This window comes from Phasianus colchicus, chromosome 3 (genome assembly GCF_987193195.1).
Source record: "Phasianus colchicus chromosome 3, bPhaCol1.hap1.1, whole genome shotgun sequence".
Taxonomy (NCBI): Eukaryota; Metazoa; Chordata; class Aves; order Galliformes; family Phasianidae; genus Phasianus; species Phasianus colchicus.
In genome coordinates, this window is record NC_143438.1 from 6,787,958 (window position 1) to 6,815,274 (window position 27,317).

Sequence of the window (27,317 nt, forward strand, 5' to 3'; positions counted from 1 at the left end):
CAGGACACCTCAGCAACTCCAGCAGAGCCACTGTCAGCCCTGCTGCCTTACGGGACACTTTCCACTGCAATGGGCAATACCTCTACTCTTACCAAGGCATCTTGAAAAGACAGCATAGCATGAATGTGGTTGTTCAATGCTGTGATTGTAGAAGTTAAAAGGTGGCACTTGATCATCTCTCCTCATGCCCTTAGCCATCTCACTACAGAAGTTTCAGATTTTGTTTCCCCTTGGATGATGGCACTTGATTTTTTTTTTTTAAACAATTGTTTCAGCTAACTTGTTTAAACAAAACAAAAATACCACATCTACATCCCAGACATTGATACACTGCCTGTGCCTGACAGGATTTTCAGGCCCAAGCACCAAGAAACAGAACACAAAGCAAACTTGTGACCATCAACAGCTTAGAACCTCTGGAAACGGGAGATCATATTGTTCCAGCTACACAGTGTTATCTCAAGTCAGTGACACCTGAAGTCTATCAATCAACCACATGCCCTCAGCATCCAATTAGTAGATAGTCTGAATCTGAAAAAGATATCTGCCACATGAGCAATTAAACAGGTGTATAAGGTTATTGAGTAACGCAAAAATTAAGCTGCATATGTGACACTAGAGTTTGAAGGCAAATACTTCAGCAAGAGTATGAAAAAAGCACAGGATTTACATCTCAGTTCACTTCTCTGCATTTCCAGGCTACTTCACAGTGAATGACAGCTTAATAACTACAGAGTTGTAAGGGAAAACTGGTACCTCTCATCTCCAGAAAGGTTGTTTGGGAATTCTGTGCATTTCCCCACACTCAGCCTCCTCAAAAGGTTATTCTCCTAAACTGAGACTGCAAACACAACTACTTGAAAAATACAATCTAAAAGCAAATACTAAAATGGAATTCTGATTGATAAGGCTGTACAATAAGCACATAATTAGCAGCTAATAAACACTTGTCTCTTAGCTCTAGTTTGCTGTGTTGGTTTTTCGAAACTATCTCACAACAAGCATAGTTCATACAACTATCCAGTAGTTGCTAATTTGTTTTACATAACTCTATTTCAGATTACAAAAGTGAACTTATTTATATTCTGTATAATCAATAAAAATTATATAAAGGAATATTATATAATCAAATAATATTAAGATGTTATAATAATGAAATAAGCAAGAGAGTCAGGCACAGCGAGACAAAGAGAACAAATAGGAGGCTTACCCATGTCGTGGGCTCGCTCAGGAAACTCCAGTGGAGGGGATCTTCCAAAGAGAGAGAGATCCTTCCCCACTGGTAGTCAGCTCTTAAATGGGTCTAGGAGAGGTGCAGCCAGGCTCCACCCCTTCCTGCAGCACAGGTGAATTGCTTTCACCTGTGCTCCCAGGGCTGACTCATTGCTCGCCTCAGGTGATTAATCAGAGGTTCAGGCCTTGACTCAGCAGTTCCCATACATATTCCAAAGCTAAAAACATTTGGTTTTCTAAGAAGAGAAAGTATCATATGTATATATATTTTTGTGAAGGGGCAGAGAAGAGTTATCAGCAAGGTGGAAAGAGAAAGACCAACTGCTTATTCTTACCTGAACGCATATACCAGAAGCCTTGGTCAAAGTACCTCATCAATAACTACACAGGCCACAGAAAGCTTATTTTAAGGTAACTAACATATAGAATACAGTAACCTGTTCAAGTGGAGATTATATATTTACTATATATCTATGAAATAAATCCAAGTTTAACATGACTGAAACTTTACTCTGCAATAGAACAGCAATTATAAAACAACATTTAAAAATATAAAATAAAGCATCAAGTTCTGAATTATACTTAATCAAGAGACAATACCTGAATAGTCTCAGTCATTATTTTCCACTTGGATTAATAAAATGGGTGATGCAGCATGCTTCATTACATCTGTATGCTGTCATCCAAAATTTGGGAGTGAACAATCCAAGTATTACAAAGTATGGCTTATGTGAACATTAGGCCATGCCTCTGAGTACCCAGTTCTGAAGAAGAGGATCACTCCATCAAACAAACTCACAGGTAAGTTGTCCAAGATAATAAAAAGGGCACTTCTACAAAGACTAATGTCAAGTTGCATAAATGAAACAAAACATCCTGATAACCTAACTTCTCTATGCTAAATGAAAGCCAAGTTCACTGAATTCACAACAAAATTTCACTCCTTTTCTACTTCTGAAATCCCACGCTACAGGAGGGAGAAGTGTTCCACACGAGCACTTACTTCTTAAAAACCAGGCAGGGAGGATGAGCAGTTATTGGTTCAGTTCTGCTGAACTTTTATTAATAAAGATTTTTCTCCCTTTCTTGCTGCTTATTCTTCTGGTACTTTTAATGCATTAGCAGTTTTTCATCCTCACCTCTTAGCAATTAGGATGGATCAGCCTGACTGCTTGATCCATCGAAAACATCTTAGTGAACGTTAGGCCAAAAATCATTCATCCCACAGAAAGAGAAACCTACAAATGCCAACAAGTGTTAATATGACTTTCCACGTTAGAAGCCTATCATTTCTCAGCTGCTCAGCCAGCAGCAGTTGGCAGAAAGTGCTGTTAAATGGTACACATACTCAACTCCCTTCCTTAACAATCACCTGTTTCCAAGCACAGGAGAGCTCCCAGCTCACCCACTGCAGGGTTTCTTTCTTCAGGGCCTATCCCAAAGGGAGCACACTAGTAGGTATGCAGGCATATCTAACCTATAGTGAGTCACAGTGCCAAGAAACCAAAACCAGTTTCAGAACAAGTTAAGCCACAAGGTATACTATTTCCAGAATAAGCAGCTACCATAGCACTATTAGCCCTAAGCTAATAGCAGCAGCTCCACACTTTAAGTAGGGTAGACTTCACACAACAAATAGGGATAAGGAATAGTATAGCAGTAGTTTTTCACAAGTCAGAAACTCACTTCTGTAACTAGAACACATTCTAGTTAACTTACAAAGTAAATTGCACTGTTACAGAAGTCTGTCTGATACCTCTTTCTTTCTAGTATTTCCATTCTTGCAATTATATAGAAGATGCTGGAAATCGTGCTTGATCATTTTCCTCACAAAGAAACAAGAACTGCAAGTAAAGATAACATTTTATTTCTTAAAAACAGAACATTATTCCAGCATTTCTTCAACTCTTGAACTGTTGACTCAAGAGCTCAGGTACTAGTAGGAAATAGGCTAATCAAAACACTTCTTATTTAAGTAAAGCTCTTCAAGATGCTGACCAACAGATGATCTCTTTCATGCTAGTAAATATTTCCATATTTTCCTCAAGTTTATAGCAGCTTTTCACTAAACTAACAAATTCTAGCAATGAAAAGCATCAATTTAGAAATCAGTCTTTGCAAAATAAGGGTGTTTTTTTATGTTATTTCTTTTCATTGTTTTAACAGAATAAAGTTCAATGCAACCTAAATATGCAAACATTTATTACAATTAAGTAACATTGGCTGTTACTGACTTCTTAATGACAAGAAGAGATTGAATATCTTCTTAATGACATTCTAGCTTACTTTTGACAAGACAGTACAAAAAACATGATAGGAGATACTTAAAGAATGTCAGTAAACTGTATGTCCATAAGAGATACTTAAAGAATGTTGGTAAACTTTCTATACTGCTATTTCCTCTCTACAGAAGGATGGAGAGCCTGATCAGTAAGTTATGCATCAGATGCTAAAATCTTAGCTGTCATTTTGTCAAGAGCAGGACAATAGCCTTTTGCCTCACTGTATATCTTAGACAAGTGATTGACCCCACTTTCTCTCTATCCTCCCACTAAACACTGCTGTCTGCCTTAGCTTATTAAGGCTCAAGAAAACCAGTCCATACACCACATGCTTTTGAGCCCTTGCACTGGTGCCCAAACTGGCCCTAAGCTGGAACACTGGGCACAGCACTCCAAATGTTCTCACAAATATCAATCAGAGCTGATGGGTCACTTTCTGCTAACAGGGCAGGACACAGACTGTTTTGCTGCAAGGGCACATTGCTGACTCACATTCAGCTTCTTGTCTGCCTCGATCTGCCAAACTGCTCAGCTTACTCCCACCTTTAACGCTTGGCACTTGGTCAGAGTAACCCTAGGATTCTGCATTTGCCTTTACTGAATATCATAAGGTTTCTATTAACCCCTTCTCTCCAGTCTACCAGGGAGAATCTGAACAGAAGCACTGGTTTTCAGCCTATCAAGCATTTATCTCATTTTGACATAGTCTACTAGCTTGTTGAAAGCACATTACATGTCTTCCACGACCAGTAAAGACATCAAATAGCATTAGTACCAGCGTGAAACCCTGAGACATCATCAGCAATCCAAGAATAAAACAAACACCCTCACATACACTTTTCAACAGAAGCATCACTACGTTGAGCAGAAAGGCAGACGCCCTCTTCACTACCTTGTTCTTGAATACAGTTACCACACTTGAAATACTTGTACTCAGTTCTAGCCTCACTAAAAGCCTACAAAGGAAAGCGTTCAACTGATGGATTTGTAAAAATTCACTTTTGCCAGAATTAATAAACAATACTTTCACTCTTCTGAACAAAAACGCGATTTCCAGAGCTGCTTAAATTAATCCAATTAAGAAGTTACAATTTCACACACACAAAAAAAACCTACAGTAACTTTTGTCTGCCACTTCAGCATTTTAAAATATGTTCATATATTTATACACACACAAATTAAGGACACTGACTGTTACTTTCTGGTCATTATTAAAACAAATCTCACATTCAATTACAGAAATTACTCTGAAAATACTCCTGTCAGTCCGTGCTGCTTCTATTAAGTTTTCAGTTCTCTATTTCAGATTCTAAAAGTGAACTTATTTATATTCCAAAGGTAAAAACATTTGGTTTTCTAAAAAGAGAAAGTATCATATATATATAAAGTTTCTTTTTATACTTTTGCTGTGTTGCTGCCAATAAAACTCTAATGACATTTACTCAAACCTTAAAAAAAATCTGAGAAAACAGCAATAGCCTCTGGAACACTACACATTAGGAAATGCAAGGTAAAGAGAAGTTAAAAATTAAAGTCACAAGGCCAAGCTGATACCTCATTTGTAGTCTTACAAAAATAGCTGCCACAAAGGATTTCTGGACGAGCACTCCAAGGAAAATAAGAAAAAGCATTTTCATCTCTTTCAAACCTATGGGATCCAGTCCTGTATCATCCCACCTCCATAACATCAACCATCCCTACAAAGGATCATTCACACAGAACGCCTCACCTCCTTTCCAGCAGCAAATATGCCTATTACCACACAACTGAAAACAAGTAACAAGTTGCCATCTCTGAACATTTACCCCAAAATTCTGGTCTACGTGACTTTGCTGCTATTGTTACCTGTAATTTTGTATCCATATGCAGCTAGCTGTCCCGCCATATATTCACCATCTGAATTATTGTGAGAACATCCCCATGTACGAATCCAGATTTTCTGAATACCAGGAATCACACTGTTACATAGAAATGAATCAAAAAAGGCAAGTTAAACACAAGCTTCCACTTCAGAACTATTGAGCACATTAAGTTAACAGCACTTCTCCAAATACACAGCATAAGTAACACAAACGGTAACAAATGCAGAACAGGAGGGTAAGGGCATCACAACTATTATTAGAGTAATAGAGCACTGCATCTGGGATGGAGATAACTTTCTTCATAGCAACCCGCATGGTGCTGTGCTTTGGATGTATGGAACAGTGTTAGCCCAGCATCAAAGGCTTCTGCTTCCCACCATGTATTTCACTGCAAATAGACTGGGGTTTTCCATATCATATGACACCATAATCACCAAAAAAAACCAACCCCGAGAATCTGGACTATCCAAATTAACCACTGTCCTGACACTGTCTGGGCATCAGTCTTCTGTAGGAGACTCTCCCTTATTTTAACCAGCTTCATCTCAAGCCATACATTTTCTTGCTTTTGATCTTTTGACTCTCACCCTCGGCCTGCTGGGAAAGGATGAGAAAGCAGCTGGGTGGGTACTTAGCTGTGGGCCAGGGCCAAACCACAAGAGTGCCAGATAGAATTCTTAATGTTTGGGTTTGTTTTTGTTTTTTAAATATGAGCTTGAATAAGCTCTTAATCACAGAACGGATGCAAGACCTTATTTTTTTTAGAGCAAAACAAATATTTGTTCTGAACACATTTGAATTTTTCAACAAAATACAGTTTGAGATTTGCCTTCATTCCTTCCACAGATAGCTCCTCTCTTCCCAGACTAGAGCCTGGACTTTTAAAGGCAAGATTGACTATCTAAGTCTATCTCAGACAAACAAACAACCTCAAAAGTCTAAAAGCACTTGAAAACTACTGACACAAACAAGTCCCAAATAGTGGTGGAATTTCTAGATGCATTAAGACTAAATCCTTGGTTGTCTCACTAAAGTAAAAGTGACTGCTCTGTAATAATTTTTGTCCGCCTTCTTCAGAACAGAGAAACCACTGACCTATGTCAGGACTCTAAGGGCAGTTCTAGAGCAAACCTGAGCAACAGCTCCTGGTGCCATTTCACTGACCACAAACATTTTGGTTTGATTTTGCTATTAGTTTGTTTTTTAAGGGTTGGTTTGGGTGGGTTTTTTTGCTTTTGGACAGACTTTCTTTTTTTTGGGGGGGGGGAGGGTTGTTTTTAAATAAAAGAACAACATGCAAGAAAGTTTCTTGTGCTGACATAGTTTGTGTGACACAGGTTACTTTAGATTTTGCAATTTTCTCAATGGATCAGATATAGGAGGAACATGCTTTGCAACTGGGACTTGAACATTTAAGTGCTCTAAAGGTAAATATTCTCATACAAGCGAGTTCTCAAGCAGGATCCTTCACTGCATGTATGTGCAAGTTTCTGACTACTCTGGATAGCACTTTTACACAATAAAAGTAGAATCATGGGAAATTTCTTGCATATGAAAACATAATTAGATTGTCTTATGAAACTCAAGTTTCACAAGCAAATAGGAATCCTATATTCAAACAAAAAATCCAGAAGGACAGAAAATACCTTTAAGAATTTCTGTGGTTTGGGTTTTGTTCATCTGGTTTTTATTTAACACAAATAGATCCAGTTTTACAACGTCCTTCCCCTTGAACAACAGGGGATCATGGACAATAAATGCAACAGCTGTAACAACCAACTTCTCTCAGCAATTGCCAATATATTTCTGTATATCCTCATTACAGTCAGTAGCTAATAAATTTAATCTCATTCTGACATTAAGCATCAGTTTGTCATCATTCTCATAATTATGTGTAGATATCCCATTCTAGATGTCAAAAGACTATACAAGGACTGAAAAGCTGCACTCTTCACAACAATTTAAGTAATTAAAATGGAGCAGACAATTTTCAGTAACACTTAAGTAACAGGACCCTTTTTTTCTTTTTCAGTCTGATTACTTCATTGATCAGTATTTCCATCATAAAGGATCATAGAAAAGTGTAGGTTGAAAGGAACCTTAAAGATCATCTAGTTCTATCCCCTTGCTACAGGCAGGGCTGCCACTCACCAGATCAGGCTACCCAGGGCCCTAATCAACCTGTCTGTAAATGCCTCCAGGACTGGGGCCTCCTCAGCTTCTCTGAACAACCCATTTCAGAGGGTGGTGAAGCACTAAATAAAGAATTTATTCCAAACACCTAACCTAAATGTCCCCCTGTTTTAGTTTAAAACCATTCCTTCCTGTCCTATCACTATCACACTGTGTAAAAAGTCAGTCTTCCTCCTCCTTATAAGCTCTCTTGCAGTACTGGAAGGCCACAATGAGGTCTCCTCAGAGCTTTCTCTTTTCCACGCTATACAAGCTCAAATCCCTCAGCCTCCCTCCATAGGAGAGATGCTCCAGTCCTCTGATCATCTTAGTGCCCTCCTCTGGACCTGTTCCCAGAGCTCTACATCTTTCTTATGCTGTAGGTCCCAGGCCTAGATGCCTGTACCCCAGATGGGGCTTCAGAAGGGCAGAGCAGAAGGGGATGATGGGATGATCACCTCCCCCTCCCTGCTGGCTACCACTCTTCTGATGCAGCTCAGGATGCAGTTGCCCATCTGCCCTTCAAGTGCACACTGCTGGTTCACATCCAGTATTTCATTCACCAGGGCTTCCAAGTCCTTCTCAGCAGGGCTGATCTCAGTGACCAGTCCATACACAACCCTAGGATTGCTCTGACCCAGGAGTGCTCTCCACTAAAAAACCTAGAGAAAGATATTTGCCTAGGGATTTATTATTCATTACGGCTACATTTTACAAACGCTATTCATTCTTATAAGTTATTCAGATTTTATATTTTGAGATAATGGGAACTTCCACCTTACTTTTATAACTTAAGAGTGAACAAATAAGACAGACCTAATGGTAGAACTTACCTGTCATGTGGAGGATCATCATCTGTCTGAGTTCTTTGCTGCGAACTGCGCTTCCGCACTTTGGGAAAAACATTCTTTCTTACGTATCGCCAATCATTGGGCTTCACATCTTGTGCTGACACAATATCTTCAATATCTTCGAGCACTGAATCACAGGCAGCAGGCATCTCTGAGAAACATAAGACTGGCATTAGCAAGCATATGAACACAAAGCCAGGATCTAGCATATACCTGAAATACAGCATACACGCAAGGGATATTCAGCACACAAAGACAATCAATTATCCCAACTTATTTCCTGATGCTGTTTTCTCCCAAGATCTTCCAGGTAGGAAGAAAGCTACAAAAGTTCTTGTTTTGTAGTGGGGGAAAATTACTTGCTCGTTTTTTTTTAAATCTGTATCTTTTAATTCAAAAAGCCTGCAGCTTCTCTGACATCAGATATGCGAGATAACGGTGTTCTTAATCACACCAGGCATCACAACACAGTGAGTTCCTGTTATCTGCAACAGATACTTTACTCACATCACATGAGAACTGCAGACACAGTCTTGCATGCCTGCATCACAGACTGCTGTGGGCCTTTCATGTGGGTGCTGAAAATAGGTGCACAGTAGTTCAATACGTCCAGATAATACATGAAAATACAAAACAAATGAACCATTCCTAAAAATCCCAACTCCATGGGCCTCACATTTGAGTTAGATCATAGAGCAATATGGCACAATCAAAACTTCTGTCCTGAGGAGCAGGATGCTAAACAACAACACCCAGCTAGTATAAAATATGATCTGACTAGTAGAATATGCTAAAACACCATTAAGATTTATTCTATTTTCTACAAGAAAGTAAATTCTCTGCAACTTTTGCACCTTCTCATTGGTAAAGGTATTACACAGATGTATATAAGGCTGCATATATAGCTATACAAATATACAGATCTCCAAGTAAATCTCAAGATCCAGATCATTTTTCAAAAAGAAAAAAGGGGACCTGTTAATGTTGGCTACAAAAAAAAAGTACTGCCTTAAGCACACCACAATTAATTCTTAATCAGAATTAAGTTTGATTTACCATTGCAAACCTGATCTAGTATGCATTTCAAGAAATCAGATCACTTATGAAACTACTGCACAAAGGCATTTCATAAGGTTTATGGAGAAAATACAAAAGTGTTCTAAAAGACAGTGAGAAACAAGACAAGCAAGGCTTTAATTTGTTTAGAAACTGATAAGATACACCCAGGTTTTGCAGTTAAATAGTGCAAGGACGTAAGATGTAAAAGATCAGTATGTTTTTCCAGTATGAGTGCTTCTGTCGACCTTGCAAAATATACCTCTAGATAAAACTTCACACAACCTGAACCATTAATCCTCCATGCTCAACTTTAAAAAGAATATACTGGTATCACAAACAGGATGCATTTGACATTAAGATACTTAACTAGTTAGCATTCTTGTAGAAGTCCCAGGATCTTTACGTAAATGCAGCAAAGTATAAAAAGAAGTTGTGAAAAGTCCAGCAATAATGAATACTGAAACAAGTAATTACTGTAAAAACTTACTGAAAGAATTCCCATGCAGAACAAATGTAAGAGCGAAGAATTTTCCTGTATTAACATTACTGAGTAAGCATGGCCATTAAACTACAGACATCTAGCTAAGGAAATAAGTCATTGTTTTAATCCACAAGCATTTTTCATAGCAGACGTTTAAAAAGGAAGACAGAATGGAGATGAAGCAAATAACACAGAAGTTACTGCTTAGACAAAACCTAACTTCAGAGATCAACTGGTTTCCAAATTCATTCCGTCTTCTCACCTAGGCACATGCAAACTACGTCTCAGGGCTTAAGGACAATAACATATACTTTTAAAGAATATTACTTTCAAAAGGAACACGCTGAAATTCTCTGCTTCAATATCAAATACTAAATTGAATGCAAATAGGATTTTACTAAAGCTCCTAGCAATGTTTTCCCTCTATGTTTTTCTGGACAAACATGATTTCGTTTACAAAACTAAACATCCTTTAAGAAGCTATACTGAAACACAGGTGAAGAAGTCAGTTACATGCTTTTTAAATGATCTTATGGGAACAGAGAAAGAAATGGGAGGTCATTATTTGGTTCCTCAGAAAGAAACAGGATTCAAAAAACTACTCCTAAGCCTTCACTATGAATTTGTTGTTCTGATGAGTACTGAGGGTAGATTTTCAGGCACAAGCAGAGCTTTACACAAAAATGCATACAATAAAAATGAAAAAGAACCCAAGAGGTAAATTCGCTCAGTATCTAACAAACAGCACAGCATAACTGCTCAGGTGCTCCCTCATCCCAACAAATATAAAAGCTTCCCCCCAGGCAAACCCCATATGAACATCTGCCCCCACTGCAGCTTATGACGTTCCACATAATTAACAGAGGGGAAAAAAGGTGACATCCCTTACACTGAGTTACATCACTAACAGTTCATATCTATGTGTAATACAATTAACTAAACACAGAGAAGGAAAAAAGAATCACAGAATGGCCAGGGTTGGAAGGGACCTCAAGGATCATGAATCTCCAACACCCCTGCCACATGCAGGGCCACCAACCTCCACAGTTAATACTAGACCAGGCTGCCCAGGGCCCCATCCAACCTGGCCTTGAACACCTCCAGGGACGGGGCATCCACAACCTCTTTGGGCAGCTGATCCACCACCTCACCACTCTCTCTGTAAAGCATTTCCTCCTGACATCCAACCTCAATCTCCCCTCCCTCAACTTCAAACCATTTCTCCTCATCCTGCAGTTATCTACCCTTTCAAAGAGTTGATTCCCCTCCTGTTTGTAGGCTCCCTTTAGGTACTGAAAGGCTGCAATGAGGTCACCCCACAGCCTTCTTTTCTCCAGGCTGAACTCAGCTCCCTCAGCCTGTCCTCATAGGGGAAATGCTTCAGCCCCCTGATCATCCTCATGGCCCTCCTCTGGACCCTCTCCAGCAGCTCCCTATCTTTCTTGTACTGAGGGCTCCACACTTGGAAGCAGTTCTCCAGATGGAGCCTCACAAGAGCAGAGTAGAGGGGAACAATCACCTCCCTGTCCCTGCTGGCCACCCCTCTGCTGATGGAGCCCAGGATACCATTTGCCTTCCGAGCCACAAGAGCACACTGCTGGCTCATGTTAAGTTTTTCATCCATCAAGACCCCCAAGTCCTTCTCCACAGGGCTGCCCTCAAGGCCCGCTCCTTCCAGTCTGTATGGATGCCTGGGATTCCTCCAGCCCAAGTGCAAAACTCCGCACTTTGCTGTGTTGAACCTCATCAGGTTCACCCGGGCCCACCTTTCTAGCCTCTCGAGATCAAAAGGTCAAAAAGGTTTGTTTTTTTTCCCTTTTCTCTTCTAGAATCATAACCACATAACAGAACAGCTCACAGAATAAGCCTGGTTCACTTCAACGGCCCACAGAAGAACACAGTCAGATAAAATCCATACCTTTTTAAGCAAGGTGTAAACTCTTCTGGACAATAATCCTGGGGGAGGGGGGAAAAATGTGACAGAGCATAAAGGAGCAGAACTGATGGACAGGAAGCGCCATGTGCCGCGGTCACGGCCGACGAAGCACTCCTCCCAGCAGCTGCCAAGGGTACACATCCGAGCTCATCCCGCTCTTACCACGGCAGGGAGAAAACCGCGCTGCTAACGCAAACCGGCCCAGAGCCGGGCGAGCCCTCCTGACGAGCTCGTGGACCGGCGGTTCCTCCTCGCCACGGGATTAGCAGCGAACCCCGTGCACCGAGCAGGGACAGACCGCACCGGCCGCGCCTCCCGACCGCTGCCAGCGGGCAGCGTGACGCTCACCTGCGCGGGACGCGCGGCGCCTCACAAACGCGGCGCCATCTTGGCCCGAGCCGCCCCGCCTTCCGCAATGGGCGCGGGGCGGAGCCGCGACGGCGGCCGGCAGCGGGCAAAAGAACGCGTCTGGAATCTTTGTTTCGCCCTCCGGAGAGCAGCAGGCGGCAGCCTCCCTCAGGCCGGAGGGAAAGGCGATGAAAGCCCCGAGTGTGCTCTGAAGCAGCCTTTAAGAACAGGCAATTCTAGGCAGGACTGAGCGCTGTTAAAACCGCCGTGGCCATCCTTACAGCCCCAGCTGCACTCACCTTTCTGATTGCTCCTTGCTTAAGAGCCGGAGTATTTCAGAGGTGTTGTCAGTGGGACGGATGGTGAGGTGTAATTCACTGCTTCTGTGGCACTTTTTACCCAGAACACAACGGAAGAAAAACATTTTAAAATCCAGAGGTGAAGTTCATCTGCTTTAGACACCCTCCTTCATCGTACAGCCTAAGTAGTCCTTGGTATGTCAGAGTAGCTGTGTATGTAGCTGTGCATCCATACCTGTCTGCACAGATATATGCGTTGCCAATGCTAGTACTTTAACTGCTTCCTTATTAGGTTAACGATGTTCTTCCCTTTTCAGTTTCCTGTGTTTTTTTCTTTTTATTATTTTTTATTATATTCATTATATTTGCACTCAGTGAGTTAAACTTTGTTCTGGGAGCGCTGTGCTACCCCACAGTGACCTGACCAGCCAAGTGTTACCCCTCTCCTTAAACAAAACTAGGCAAGCATCAGCAGTGTTCTATGACTGACTTGAGGACCAGAGCACAGATAGCCTACGAGACCCACCCAAAATCTCCAGATGGCTAAGATTGACAGAACAGCATATGTTAAGGAGAGAGAGGTCCAAGAGCAGCTCCCAGGAAGCAGTAACAGCAATCCTACACAAGTCCCATACCTGGTGACATAAATAGGCCATGCTGATCAGTTTCAGCACGATCCAGCAGAGCTCTTACTTTGTCCCACTGCCAGGAATTCATAATATTAGGCAGTTTCTGTGCCAGCACAGTCCTGTTGCTTCCTAGGATTGTAGCCACAACTTGGAGGGAGCCCTGCGCTTTTGAAATTCATGAGTCTGAAGTGCTTTGTAGCAAATTCATGAAAAACTACCAAGCTGCACAGAGATCTGTGGTAATGCTTCAGCAGGTGGCAAAGGAAGCAGAGGACTGCAAGAAGAAGGCTTTGCTGTATCTACCTAGGAAGATTACTTTTGAAGAGGCAGCAGCTGGCAGCGCAAGACCCAGTACTGTCCTTCAGTTAGCAGATGATAAATCCTCAGTTGTTCTAGAGGATCTCACTTAACAGCCTTATGAAAAGGGAAACAGCCTGCTGGCTGACTGAGGACCCAAATTTTGATAACAAACTTATTATCTGATAACTAACCTGCCCTTCTGGGTAGTAGAGTAGGTAGGAAGGCAGGCAGGGAAGAAAACATGAGTTTTAAAGTTAAATACGAGAAATTAGATTTCTTTCTTCATTCCTGCAGTTCAGGTGAATCTAGCCCCTCATGTGTCAGCAACACTCAGTGCCACTTGGAATTGAAAGCAGTGCCTTTATTTATTTATTTAATTATTTTTATTGTTAGGTGGAATTCTCCCTACAGGTTCAAGGGCATTTAACTCCTTTGTAAAGGGCGATGTTGTTGCCAATCAGTCAGTCTAGTTTTGACAGATGTTGTAGAATCCTTTTCCCATTTGCCAGCAACCAAGAAATGCAGCACTCATAGGCCACAATAATGCCTACTTGAAATAAATATTTGCATGCTGGGTAATGTTGAGGCGCTCTGTGCTAGCTCAGGGCAGCAGAAAAATATTTCAACTGCGTTTGGTTTTTGTTTGTTTGTTTTTTACCTGCAGCTTAAGTGCATCTCAAGTTTATAAAGTAGATGCAGAAAGCAAAGTCAAGAGGAGAAAGAATGATGAGAAACATAGCAATCAGAAACAGACACCAGGGAAAAATTAAAAAATGCTCATGGCAGCTGTACGACAGAAACTGAGAATGGGTCAGGAAACTATGACAGACAGGATAGAAAGAGGACATTTATAGTAATTACTACTGTAAGTGGAGCTCAGAGAAAACAGTCCTGTAGGCCTATTATTATTTCTTAGGAATTCAGAAGAACAGAAGATCTGTAATCATCCCTTCAGCATTAATATGTATGGAGATTGGAGAACAGATATGTAGATAAAGAGATAAAAATAATGCCTTCCCCTTGTGCACAAGGAAGAACATACATGACTTGCTCAGAAATGCAATACTTAAGCAAACATACATGCAACTGTGATTCAATTAACCTGATATTTTTTGTCTTTTAATAGTTTATTGACGATGCATCTAGAAAGGTGCAGCACCAGGACCAGAATGGGAGAACAGGTTAACATGCACCTGGTGTATGAGAGCGTTGGAGGTGACTCATAAGTAAATAGAACTTCTTATTTTTCAAGCTACAACTGGGAGACTTCTGGAAAATTATCAGGAGAAAAGCTAACATCCTCAACAATTTCTTTAATGCTATTTAATCCTAAAATAACCAAGCTTTTATGAAGTGTCCAAAAAGTCTGCTCGTGACTTAGGAGGAGGGAATCAATGAAAATAAACGTATAGTATTCCAGTTTCTGGATCTCCTACTATGTGTCTTGCATCTTTTTTTTTTTTTAATTTTGTTTCACTCTGGCTTAAAAAAAAAAAAAGACATAACTTGTTAGTATAATTTAAAAAAATAGAATTGAAATACAGCTGATGCCAACTGAGTATGAGAAGCCCTAACAATAACAATGCGATCAGCTAGTCTCCACTAAGAAGGACGATAGGCACCAAAAATAATTTTAAAAAGCAGCACACAAATCTAAACTCTTTAAAAAATCCTTTTTATTGATTCATTACCATACAAAATTTATTCAAATTACATCCATTTGAAGTGGTAAGATCACAGCTAGAGAACAGGTCATCCTTTAATAAATCTATTTACAAAACTTACCATAAAAGCTTTTTTTTGTTGTTGTATTTTTCCTTTTTTTTTTTTTTTTTTTTTTTTTTACAGTATTTTACAGAATTTTTTAAAACTAGCATACAATGCAAAGCTAAATTAATTAGTATTTTGCCCACGCACATTGGGACAAGTGTTTAATTTGTACATAAAGAGATGGTCTGCATTAGTCTTCATTTTCTTTTCCCCCCTCAAAAGTGCCCCTTTGTCTCACAAATCTTCATGCTCACACAACTTTTACTTTCCTCTTCCACAAGACGGAAACTTTAAATACTACAATTTTATTTACAGATCCACATCTAAAAAAACTCTTAAAAAATTACAAACCAGCTAAAAAATATTCTGGCAGTGTTTACAAGTTAATTCTATTATACAAAACTGCTAGATAACTAAAGTGTGAGTTGAAACATATATCAACTTAAATACAACTGCTGAATGATCTATGCACACATTTGTACATATAAACACACACTTAACACTGTTTAACAGTTCTTTATGTGTTGCCCTTTATACATTTGTTATATTCCAAAACTCACACAGTCATATAGTTTTCTTTTTAGTACTGTGACTTCTTGCCTTTTCATGTGTGAGCTTTCATAGCAGCAACTCAATGGTACCAGAATACCTGCGTACGTAATATCCTACTACAGTACAAATAGTACTAATTTTCTGAATATGTCAGATAAGCACAACAGTAATGCAAACCAAAGGGTTACATGGGCATAATCTCATCAACGTTAATTTAGCCCAGAACATGGCAACATACTTTACACTCAAAAAAAAAAAAAAAAAGTAAGACTTCTTAGAATTCCTCTCACTTTCAGAAAAATAAATATTGGTATTATACTATTCTACCAAAGATCTTTGAAAAATAAATGCAATTCAGTTGATGTGGTACTTACAATTATGTACTTTGGAAAAAAAAAAAAAATAGTTCCATTTTGCTGGCAAAGAGAATTATAAAAAGCTGGAAGCAGAGGAAGCAAACCCACTGAGATAAATATGATATATTGAACAAACAAAGCTTGGCATAAGTGTTTTCCATAGAGGGAAAAACCCACAGTGCATCTCTAGTAGGCACTTAACATAAAGCCCCACTTAGTACCACAAAAAATTATGTACCAGTTCTAATGCACACTGGGGGCAGTGAAATTGAACTGTGCATCTTCGTTCTAGTTTAAAAAAACAACCAACCAACAAAAACTACTTTCACACGCACACACAAGCATTTTTAAAAATCTGTGATTACTACGAGAAGTGGCAGAACTTCATACCTTTCAATATTCGCAATATACACTACATTTACAGTGTATTTTTTTATTAAAAGCTTTTAAGGACATAAGTATTTGACCTCATAATGAGACATATATGCAGCTCAAAACGAGCATTATGACAGCAATTTAAACATTCCCACGAGTAGCTGAAGAAGCTCATTTCACACTTCTGCATTACTTCATATTTACGTTTACTGCAGTTACAATCCATGTTGTGACACTCAAAAGACATGCATTCTCTGCAGAAGGCACGACCTGAAATACTATTATAAAATTGTTATTTGCGACTAAGCCAGTTCATTGAGCCCTTCTCCATTAACCCACTTGTCATGGAAAGCAGAGACTGGGGGAGTGTGAATACAGAACTTCTACGGTCACCTGCTCACCCTTGCTGACTCGCAAGGCACTGGAGCTTAGGGTCAAGGAGAAGACCTTTTTGTAGTATTCTACGGAAAATTTCATTAAAATATCAGCAGCGTTCAAGAGCCTTGTTTATTCAATAATGCTATCCTATGGTAAGCAGGGGAGGACAACAGAATGAATGGACGTGTTCCAATTCCATTAAAAAACATGATTTAGATACGCACTTCATTTAAGAGAATCAGCTGTATATAAATTCATCCACCAACGAAGGAAGCTTCTCTAAATCGTAAGCATCAAAGAGATCACTGATGCCTTCTTCATCCCCGAGGCTCAGCAAATAATCTTCCTGAAGCAGAGGAGGCAGCAAATTCACAAATGGTCCTTCAAAGTTTGAGGGAATTTGGTCCTCGGTCTGCTGTAGAAGGTTGGCTGGAGAAGCCAATGGAGAGATTGTTGCCATGTTTACTGAGCAGTCACCTTGTCCTGAGTTAACAGAAGCCACTTCTGTAGAAGGGGGAAAAAAATAAAGGTGATACATTGAATCCCATTAGAACTAGTAGACCTGGATGACACAAAGTAACAACCGCATAAGAGCCTTTCATAAACCATCATTTCAGCAAAATTACCTCAAGTTCTGAAAATTTCTAGCCTAGTTTTTGATGTTACAAAGGGCTTCTCAGAAAGTCTCATGTTTCTATCACCACTGATTTTTCCAGTTTAAAAAAAAAAAAATCCAAGATTTAAGCAACTACTGAATAAAATGAATGATGATTTTTTTTTTTTTTTTTAAGAGGAACTCACAAACCTGAAGTACTTCAAAGTGCAACCTTTCTGCACAACAGATGTCATCAGTGACACTGCGCAGCTCTAAGTATCAATACACACAGATCTTTGCCTGGTGTTGAGATTAATCTCTGCTGCAACTATCCTGTTTGAAAAGATTGCAGGAACAATTCTTTTTTCCCCAGTGTGTCACAAACTTTGCTTACGAAGCTCCATATCATATGCAAATATGACACTTATTTTAAACACCTGATGGAGAGAGGAAACGTTTTCCCCTGAATATACATCAGAGGGACATAGTGGAAAATGGATACCTTAGCTTTTCTCTTCTTTGAAAATTTAAAGCCAAAAAATAAGAACTGGGTAACGGAAGTCAAAAAATGAAATCCTGTACAAAGCACGAACAAAGACTTTTAGTATTAGAAAGTAATCATTTTACCTTTGGAAATGGTTTTGGAAATGTTTCCGTTGTGGTCCTGACTATAGGTTTTCATTGGACTGAGAGCATCATTTTCCTCTGGGCATAGATAAACTTCAATAGGTCCTTGAGTACTAGATAAATGTATCAATGCACTCTGCTAACAGAACAAAGGGCAGTAAGATGTTACAGTAATGTACACACAGAACACTGAGACTCACAGTAAGTTCTTAAGGTGGCGTGAGTAACAAAACGTTTGAATGCGTGTTTTTACTAATCAAAAAAATCTGAAGTTCGCCAGACAGCTGTGAAGACATGAAAGACTTCTGAGATTTGTGCACTAAGAGAGCACACAAAAAAAGAGAAGTCCATCGTGTGTTGTATCATAGCCAGAGAGTTATAAAGGACTGGACTCCTAATGTTTTCTAACACCCATAATAACCTGAAGTATTCTGGTGGAACAGAACTATGGTATCCAAGTCATTATTTATAACACTAACATTGGACGAGTCTGTGTAAACACTTCTGCTTCAAAAAGGTGTCAGAACAACCTTTAAAAAAAGAAAACCTTTGGTACTGATTCACACTGAAATCAAATTGCTGAAAGTTCACCTGTTCACCAGGGGATGTTTTTCCAAACAACAACAAAGGCATTTTCATCACAAAGCCTGTTTAGAAATGTACTTCTGCTCCCCCCTCAAAGAAGGAAAGGAAGCAACACTAATTGTAAAGATGTTCCTGACAGCAGGATCTCCTAATTCATTTCAAGTTTTCTTAGCTTTCACACACTGATGCAATAAAGCGAGATGGCATATTGCAGACAGACAGAAAATCTCTAAAGTTCTTCATAGTGTAATGAGGGAAAAATAATAAATGCCTCTAGTTGAATATAAACCTGCTATGGCTGTATTATATTAATAGAGTTAAAAAAAAAGAAAAAAACAAACAAACATGAATTCAGATGTTGTATACTTCTTGGCAGACTTATTTAAAATGCATTTTATTGTGTTCTTTGACAAAATGTTCTTCATGTTATTTATGCTTTGGCAGTTATATGGCACTGTAGGCAGCATTTCAAATACAGAGAACAAGAACATAACAGGGATACCTCAGGGCACAGATAACAGCGAGGAATACTTAGAGTAATGCTGTTGGTAATTAGAGAGCAAGAAGATGGGGAGAACAGAAGCTGGAGAACATAAGGTTGGGTGACTGAGGTAAGCAAAAAAAAGTCACTGAAATATAACTGCAAATGAGAGAAATATATAGAACTTCTGCTGCCTGAAAAAATCAAATGAGTGAACTGGTTATACAGGATAAGGGAGGTCTAGGTACTAGTTTTAATCATAGTGTGCATCTCTCTTTACCTGTCTGATTTCACTCAAAAATGTAGAAGTGTAATGCCTAGGGGAAAGAAACAGAGTTCTATACATATATAGATAGATACTGATAAAAGATACCCCTTCCTCACTGTAGCAATTTTTTTTTTCTTCCTAAATCTACATCTGCATTCAAAAAGGAAGTTAAGGACAGTGAGAGGAAAAAAGAAAAAAGATGGAAACCACAACTGAAGAAGTGACAGCATGGAGTCTGTTACTGCCTGCCCAGGAGCAGGTAGCTCTGCGCTTGTGGAACCAGCCCAGTTAGTGACAAAGGAATAACACAGGGGAATGTACACAGCATGGAGGATTTTGTGTTTTAGCCTTATCTCTAAATGCTCTTTGAGTGAAGAAATAAGATGCTTTTTGACTCCCTAAAGCTGTGGCTCATGTGGCATTTACATTTGCCCGATACACATGGGTCTGCCATGTTAAATGGGAACTATAATGCAGCACACTTTTGCCACCAAGAGCTAAAATCCCAGGAGCAGCTGAATCATGTGGTTCATAAGACACGAGAGAAATGACGTGAAGCTGCTCCCTGAGGATATCTTCAAACCAAAACCACCTGAAGCGTTTTTCTCTGTAATTGTGGCATCAAGAAAGGAAATGAGAAGCAACTTATTCACCCTAGATATCTACCTGAAATAAAAAAAGAAACAAAAAGAGGAAAAAGTGATGAGAACCAGATGTCCTACAGACAAAAGCTGGCACTCAGAGATAGACTGTGGCTTAAGCAGCAAGGGGCAACAGAGGAGAGAGAGATGAACACAGGCAGCTTCTGAAGTTCTTTAAATAGAGAGGGAAACTCCCAACCTCTACACATTTTATAGTAATAAACAAAAGTATGCTCGAAGAATGTCAGACATTTTACATAGATGTGTTAAAAAAAATTTCAACAGAAATAATAATGGAAGAAGGAAAGGTCAGAAAAGATTCTAGAACGAAACACAAGCTTCAACAATAACTTTAACACTTTCAGAAAAGAGAATCCTACATGAAACCATATTTCTCTCCTAAACAGGATATCAGTAATACAAGTCCCTGAGATGTTTAAGGCCTTGAGTTATCCAAGAACTTTAAGACTAAAACTGCTTAAAGCTAGAAAAATAATAGTCAAAAGCCTTGAGAGAAAGATTTTACAGGAATTTTCAACCATTGAAGAAGAGCTCATTTTTTTACATAAAGAATGGCAAAAGAGAGTTAGCTGTAAATAGCATGGATTACTCTGAAGGAAAGGCTGGAACTAAGAGAAAAAGATCAAGTAAAGATTACTTTGTGCAAAATGATTAAGATTCCTTTTTTAAAAAACATCTGAAGTTTTTAAAACAGATAAGTATGGAATTGTATGTCAACAGAATCCAACTTGGGCACCAGTTTCCACAGTAAAACTCAGAATACATTTGCTCTGTGTATGGAAAAATGATGTATAGCCTGGCAGAATAACCCATATTCTCCTTACCTCCACTGGGTCAGGCACTTCAAGTCTTGTTTCTGGAGGAGCTTTCACAACTATAACAGTTTGGTCTTTAAGGCCACTAATTTTTCTAATATCTTGGTATGTCACATAAGCTAATGTAATCACGTTAAGGAATTTTCCAACCCAGATTACAATATGTTTAGCTTATTAGAAAAAGTAAAATTTTTGAACTATTTTTCCACTTTCTCACAGCTAAATTACTCTCAGATCCAAGTTTCCTGTTCTCTGTACTGGTTGCAACACTAGTGTGTGAGAAGTTTCATCTAACAGCTGGGGCCAGTGCTGAGTGACAGCAGCAGTTCTATACTCTGATTGCTTCTCTCTCTTCTTCACATGTGTAGAAGTATACAAGCTAAAGCTCAACCTGCAATTACTTATAGTCTGAGTAAAGAAAAAATGTTACACACTTGCAACCAAAATGTACAGAGCTGGAAATCACAGAGAAGCATAATGAAATAAACAGATGTGTGCTATAGATGCATACATGCAACACGTTTTTGAAGTCATCAATGAGACCATAATTTAAAATATCACTCGAGGTAGTTTTTTAGGTAAATATTTATTTACCAATTGTTTTAAAGAATTATTTAAAATTACACTGAATAACCTCCCAGTGCAGAAAGTTGATTTCTGCATAAACATGGAATGAATATGAATATTTTGCTGCTTATCATGGATTTGTTCAAACCAAATCAGCATTTTAGTGCATTACTGAATAGAAGTGCCTCAGTCACTGACCTGTGGAACTGAGTGCTCAGAACAGCAAACAGCTGTTATTACATGTAAGGACTGCCAGCTCTTTATTTTTGTCATCACTGAGTTATCTAGCATAATGTTTATGCCATAGCAAAGGAGTCTAATTTATCATTATACTTTCTGAGCATAAATGTGAAATGTGAAAGATTTTGGTATATGTTTCTGCACAGCAAGACAAACTATCCAAGCTCAACACACCAAAACATCTCACACCTAAACTGGACCAAATGCAAAGTAATGGGTCAGGAGGCAACGTGGAATTTCATGGAAATGGCTTTTACCATTTCTACAAGAAGAGTCAAGGTTCTCAAACAATACTACAAGTTACCAGAATAGTGCCTGTCAAGATATGAACAAAGGAAGGGATTGCATGTTTTTCAAATATAATAACAATCTCCAGTGTCTAGCCAACAGGTCCCCAAACTAATGCTGGTCACATACCCAAACAAAGTCACCATTAGTTACTTTCTGACTTTGTTTGTAAAGAGAAACTAAAAAGCACAAAAGTAAACAATGTTTTGGCCCTACCTAATCATAAGGAAAAAGAAAACATCTTCAGAAGCAGAAACTCTGGCCACAGAGGTTAAGCAGTCATTAAGCCATTCCACGGCTTCAGTGATATTAGCTGAAGACAGCACAGAGATGCAATCAGATCCATCCTCAGGTTTAACAAGAGGGTCCAGAGGAGGGCCACAAAGATGATCGGGGGACTGGAGCACCTTCCCTATGAAGACAGGCTGAGGGAGCTGGGCTTGTTCAGCCTGGAGAAAAGAAGGCAGCAGGGTGACCTCATGGCAGCCTTTCAGTACCTAAAGGGAGCCTACAAACAGGAGGGGAATCAACTCTTTGAAAGGGTTGTTAATAGCAGGACAAGGGGAAATGGTTTTAAATTGAGGGAGGGCAGATTTAGGTTGGATGTCAGGAGGAAGTTCTTTACTATGAGAATGGCGAGGTGCTGGAACAGCTGCCCAGAGAGGTTGTGGATGCTCTGTCCCTAGAGGTGTTCAATACCAGATTGGATGGGGCCCTGGGCAGCCTGGTCTAGCATTAACTGGGGAGGTTGGTGGCCCTGCATGTGGCAGGGGAGTTGGAGATTCATGATCCTTGAGGTTCCTTCCAACCCTGGCCATTCTGTGATTAACATTTTTGCTTCCCTTCCTCACTAATTGCTAGTAATACTGGTAAATTAGAGTCAAGTAGGATTCTGGGACTACACTCTCCTACATGCTAATGCCCACAGTGCATTCCTCACCCAGCTGCTGGCTCCCCAGGGGATGAAGTGCAGGGGTCTCTACCCAGTCAGTACTTGAAAAAATAGGGAATCATAATACTGTGTTGTCTCACTTAAATCTCTATGTTACCAAGCTTTTGTCTGAGGACAGTGCTGACCCTATTCCCCAGGCCACTTGGCAATCTTGCTTTCATATGCATTTTGAGATATAAGCATAATCAAAAAACATTATCTACATTGTTCAGATTACTTTCTACTGATGTTCCCATACTTATTTCCTAAGAATAAGCCCAGTTTATTAGATGGTCTTTAAGAAATACAATTTAAAGTAATAAGATCTTTCATACCAATATTCATTAAAATATTCTCCACTGCTAGTAGGTGAGAAGTCTATTGAAAATGAGAACTGCTTAATTACAAGAGATTTTAGCAGACAAAATATCAGAAGTCATATGAGCTTTATGCAATTGAGCATTGCTATTACATTAAATAATGTAGTCTGGAATAGACATTCTGAGAGTTCATAAAACCTTTATATATCTTTTATTGTACATTCTCAAATCAGAGAAATTTGAATTTTTTTTTGCAAGCTTCATACTAAACTGACTCTCAACTTTATTTTTTCCACTCTGTGCCCATGATGTACAAACACAGTTTAATGCAATAAATGCATTACACAGTGAGTGTACACTCATGAACACACAAAACTCTGTGAGCTTGTAAAGACTCTGTCTTCCCACCTTTTGCACACACAGAATGGAACATGACCTAGGCTGCAAACAGTCTAAAAAGCACAGGGGTTTGGATGTTGTCACTCATTAATCAGCTAGATTCTTGGTTCTGCTTTAGGAGAACATAGATGTCATAGGCTACTTCATATACTGCTTTTTTTGGTTGGCGTTTCTGAAGTATTACAGGTGCAAGTGTGATTTAAGTAACTTTTAGATAAAAATACATTAAAACCAGTTAGCCAACCTGTGGAATTATCTGATGGTTTGTATCATGTTACTGGAAAGAATTCTCCTGGTGTTAAAGGAACAGCAAGGAAACTGATCCTTGCTGAGGTTTTGGCAAAAAGGATATCTCTGATTCTCTGAGTCCTCTGTTAGCAGCTTCAGGTCCAGTGTGCAGCTTTGGATTAGCTCATCCAGTTTCTTCTCTTCCTGAGTCAGTTCAGTTACCTCCTTCGTGAGGCCTTGACGCTGTGCCATCATGCCACCATCCTCTGACAGACTGCAGCCCCTAGGAATCCAAAGAACAAAGACACCGTTTGAACGTTTGTAAAGCTTCATACTATGCCACAGGAAAATGAAAAAGCAGAGTTATACACTGCAAATCGATTTCTCAGTCCTTTTCCCCTAAATCTGCCCACTGTGTATCAACACAAACTACAGTTTCCAGAAAAATAATCTTTTTATTTTGAGAACATGTTTTAGAACTGCCAGCAAGATGGAAAAGTTGGATATTGTTAAGCAGTTACAAAGTCTTGCTTCTAACGCCCCTCTCCTCTAAACACATCTTGAAAAAGAATGAGGAAGACAGTAGGTAAAGATGAGTACATAAAAACTTCTTCCATCTGCAGAAACAAATCAGTTAATCCAGCTTTCAGACAAATGTGGATTTATAATTTCCCCGACAAACACTACTTACACACTGAAAGTCTGCCTTAACTATCTGAAAAAGAAAGCTTTATCCAGATAGAAGACATTCTGGATGATTACTTGAAGCAAAGTGCTATAATAGAAGGTGGGAGAAGTGTTGCTACCCTGTAACAGTGAAACCAGCCAGGAGGAATGGAAAAGGATAATGAATGCTCACATCCACTGAATGTTGTTTTTGGATTTTTTCTTAATGAGATGGATGCCTTCCAGTACATTGGTGATATCGTAAATCCTCCTTTTTTGCACCTTGAGGACCTCCGCCGCTCTGTTCAAATCTAAAACTCCATCAGGAGATTGGCTCAGCAACTGAATGAACTTCTTTGTAAGGAGGCCAAGCGATGTATCATACCGAGTCTTTTCTGAAGGAGATTTTGGGGCTTGGAAAAAAAAAAAAAAAACAACAACAAAAAAACAACAGACGAATAGTTTTCTCATATTAGTTCCAAAAGCAGCATCCAGTAATGAAAGGATACACATTACAGACATTTCTTTCATTTTTACTAAGCAAATCTCTCAAACCTCTGCATTAAGAGGCAACTTACCATTGGGTATTTATTTGTATTTCAAGATGTACTTTTCCAAAAAATCACAGGTACATGAGCAAATACGTACTTTTTTAAATGCAAATATTTCCATTAGTCTGACAGTTGCATATAGCAAAATTCTGCTTAGGCTTTCGCTATGTGAATTCTTAACAGTATTTTTAGTATCTATTTATCCTGGCAGCAATGCTTAAAAAAAAAAAAAAACACCCAATCACTCTTTTTCATCAGGCTGATAGCCAGCTTTCATCAGGGTTTGATTTTTCCCTCTTGTAAGATAAGTGCTTCTCATGCAATTGAAGCAGACTTAGGTGTACTTCAGCGGGAGAACAAGATGACAGATTCCATCCGTGCCGGTCTTCATGATTTACAAAAAGCTCAATTAGATGAGATTGACGTGAGATGCAATTTATAATCATTTCTCCATAACCAAACAATGTTCAAACTAGACAACAATATCCACTTCTATTAAATAGGAAGTCTGCAAACAGTTTGAATCTCATGATTCTCTATTTTCACATGCAAACGTAACATCAATATGTTTAACAGAAGAGCTTTTAAGAGTTAAAATATATAGATCAGAAAAAAAAATCAATTCTAAACATTCAGGGCTTTTCTGTCAAGGGAAATAAGACAATCGCTATTACAAGTCTGCTGGGTTGAAAGCTTCCCCATGGAAAGATCATCACTGTTATCAAAACAGTCGCCGTACTTCTCAAATTTGCATTAGGTTAGGTGAAGTATTGCACAGGATGGATCTCTGGCAGATCCGGTGGTCACTATCATGTTTTCAAGGTTCAGGTCCCACACTTACTTGTAAAAGTCAGTCTAAACTGACATCCTACCTAAAAGCAAAACTTCAGGCTACCACTTTAAAGAATATGACAGCTTTTCAATGAAAACCAATTGATTGTCGGCTCGCAAAGAAAATCTGTTTTATCTTATTCTTTGGTAATCAGAGCTTGCCTGCACTTAAAAACAGGAAAAGTCATTTCAATTAGGTGACCATGTATATTGAGAGCCAAATGAGGGCTTGTTTCTGTTTATTTGTTATTTATATTTAGGGTTTGAGAAAGAATAAGAGGATCGGCATGGGAAGAGCAACAGGCTACACAACAGCCACCCACCTCAATTGGAAGGCATTCCAGCAAGGAAGTCTTCTGTACTGACTTATTATCAATACTGCAACAGAATCCTATGCTCTGAGTGGTATTGAACTTGTGTGAGAATGCACTTCAATTTAAAAATAGACTTCACATAGCTTAATGAAATTTGGTTTAATTAAAACAACTGTTGTTTAAATTCTCTTCTTAAAGCCCATATTTTCAGATAATTTCACATTCTTTCTCTGTCCCAATTAAAACAAACATTTAGGAAGGAAGGGGAAGTAGCTACCTCTTCATATCTTTTTCCCTTCAAACACTACCCTTGCTGCCCCAATGTCTACCTTTCCCCAATTCTTCTACTGCATACTCCTCCCTCTGCAAGCATTCAGGCAATTCTCCTCCTGAAATCCTCAAAACAAGTGGCAAAGCCACATTCTCCAGTTCCTGCTGCAGAAAATCTACTTCCTTAGGCAGTAGCAATGTAAAAAAAAAAAAAAAAAAAATCAATATTTGCAGCACCTAAACAGTGACAGCAATAATCTAGTCATTCTGCAGGGACAGAAGACAATTCAAACTACACAAAAAGCATTTAGAGTGTCACACGATTGAAGCACAGCTACTGCTCTTTGCAAGTCCCTGCCTGGGAAAAAAGCTCTGCCAAGCAGCTACTGCATGTTAGCAGAGGAAGAGGAGGCCAGCTTTATAAGCCCTACCTCATAAGTGCATTTTAACCCACTATAATATCTGTATTCCTCAGCATCCATTTCTCACAGGAGCCCCCAAATACATGTTCTTGGCTAAAGAGGACTCCAGGGCAGCCTGCAGTGGGACAGATTGAGCAGCCAGAAGCCCCTGCAGCCTTTCAGCAACTCTCTGCCAATCAATGTGCTGCAACCACGTGGTGCACTGGCTGGCTGCGTGGTTGAATTTGGTACACCTGCATCCAGATGAGTACAGCAATAAACATACTATTCTAATTTTGAATCTGAGTCAGCAGTGTGCCCTGGGAGCCCAAAGGGACAACTGGACCCTGGGATGCATCAGGCCCAGCACTGCCACCAGGCAAGGAAAAGGGCTG

The 27,317-nt window shown here is 39.3% G+C and overlaps 2 protein-coding genes across 6 annotated transcripts in view; both read right to left on the minus strand.

Annotated features, from left to right (window-relative positions):
• Positions 1–12,303, minus strand: part of CDKAL1 (CDKAL1 threonylcarbamoyladenosine tRNA methylthiotransferase) — a 364,081-nt gene extending 351,778 nt beyond the window's left edge. Inside the window, exons 1-4 of one of the 5 annotated variants that reach the window (XM_031610103.2) lie at positions 12,225–12,295; positions 11,859–11,896; positions 8,383–8,551; positions 5,361–5,473 (exon numbers count right to left, since the gene is read on the minus strand). In XM_031610103.2, coding sequence (XP_031465963.2) covers positions 5,361–5,473; positions 8,383–8,549 — 280 coding nt within the window. In that variant the 5' untranslated portion in view covers positions 8,550–8,551; positions 11,859–11,896; positions 12,225–12,295. The other 4 variants (XM_090136867.1, XM_090136865.1, XM_031610108.2 and 1 more) reach the window with 4 other exon arrangements.
• A 2,819-nt stretch (positions 12,304–15,122) lies between these two features.
• The window catches only part of E2F3 (E2F transcription factor 3), a 42,818-nt gene continuing 30,623 nt past the window's right edge, over positions 15,123–27,317 (minus strand). Inside the window, exons 3-7 of the mRNA XM_090136871.1 lie at positions 24,749–24,968; positions 24,012–24,172; positions 20,926–21,038; positions 18,106–18,244; positions 15,123–17,387 (exon numbers count right to left, since the gene is read on the minus strand). Coding sequence (XP_089992997.1) covers positions 17,122–17,387; positions 18,106–18,244; positions 20,926–21,038; positions 24,012–24,172; positions 24,749–24,968 — 899 coding nt within the window. The 3' untranslated portion in view covers positions 15,123–17,121. The remainder of the gene's footprint in view (positions 17,388–18,105; positions 18,245–20,925; positions 21,039–24,011; positions 24,173–24,748; positions 24,969–27,317) is intronic.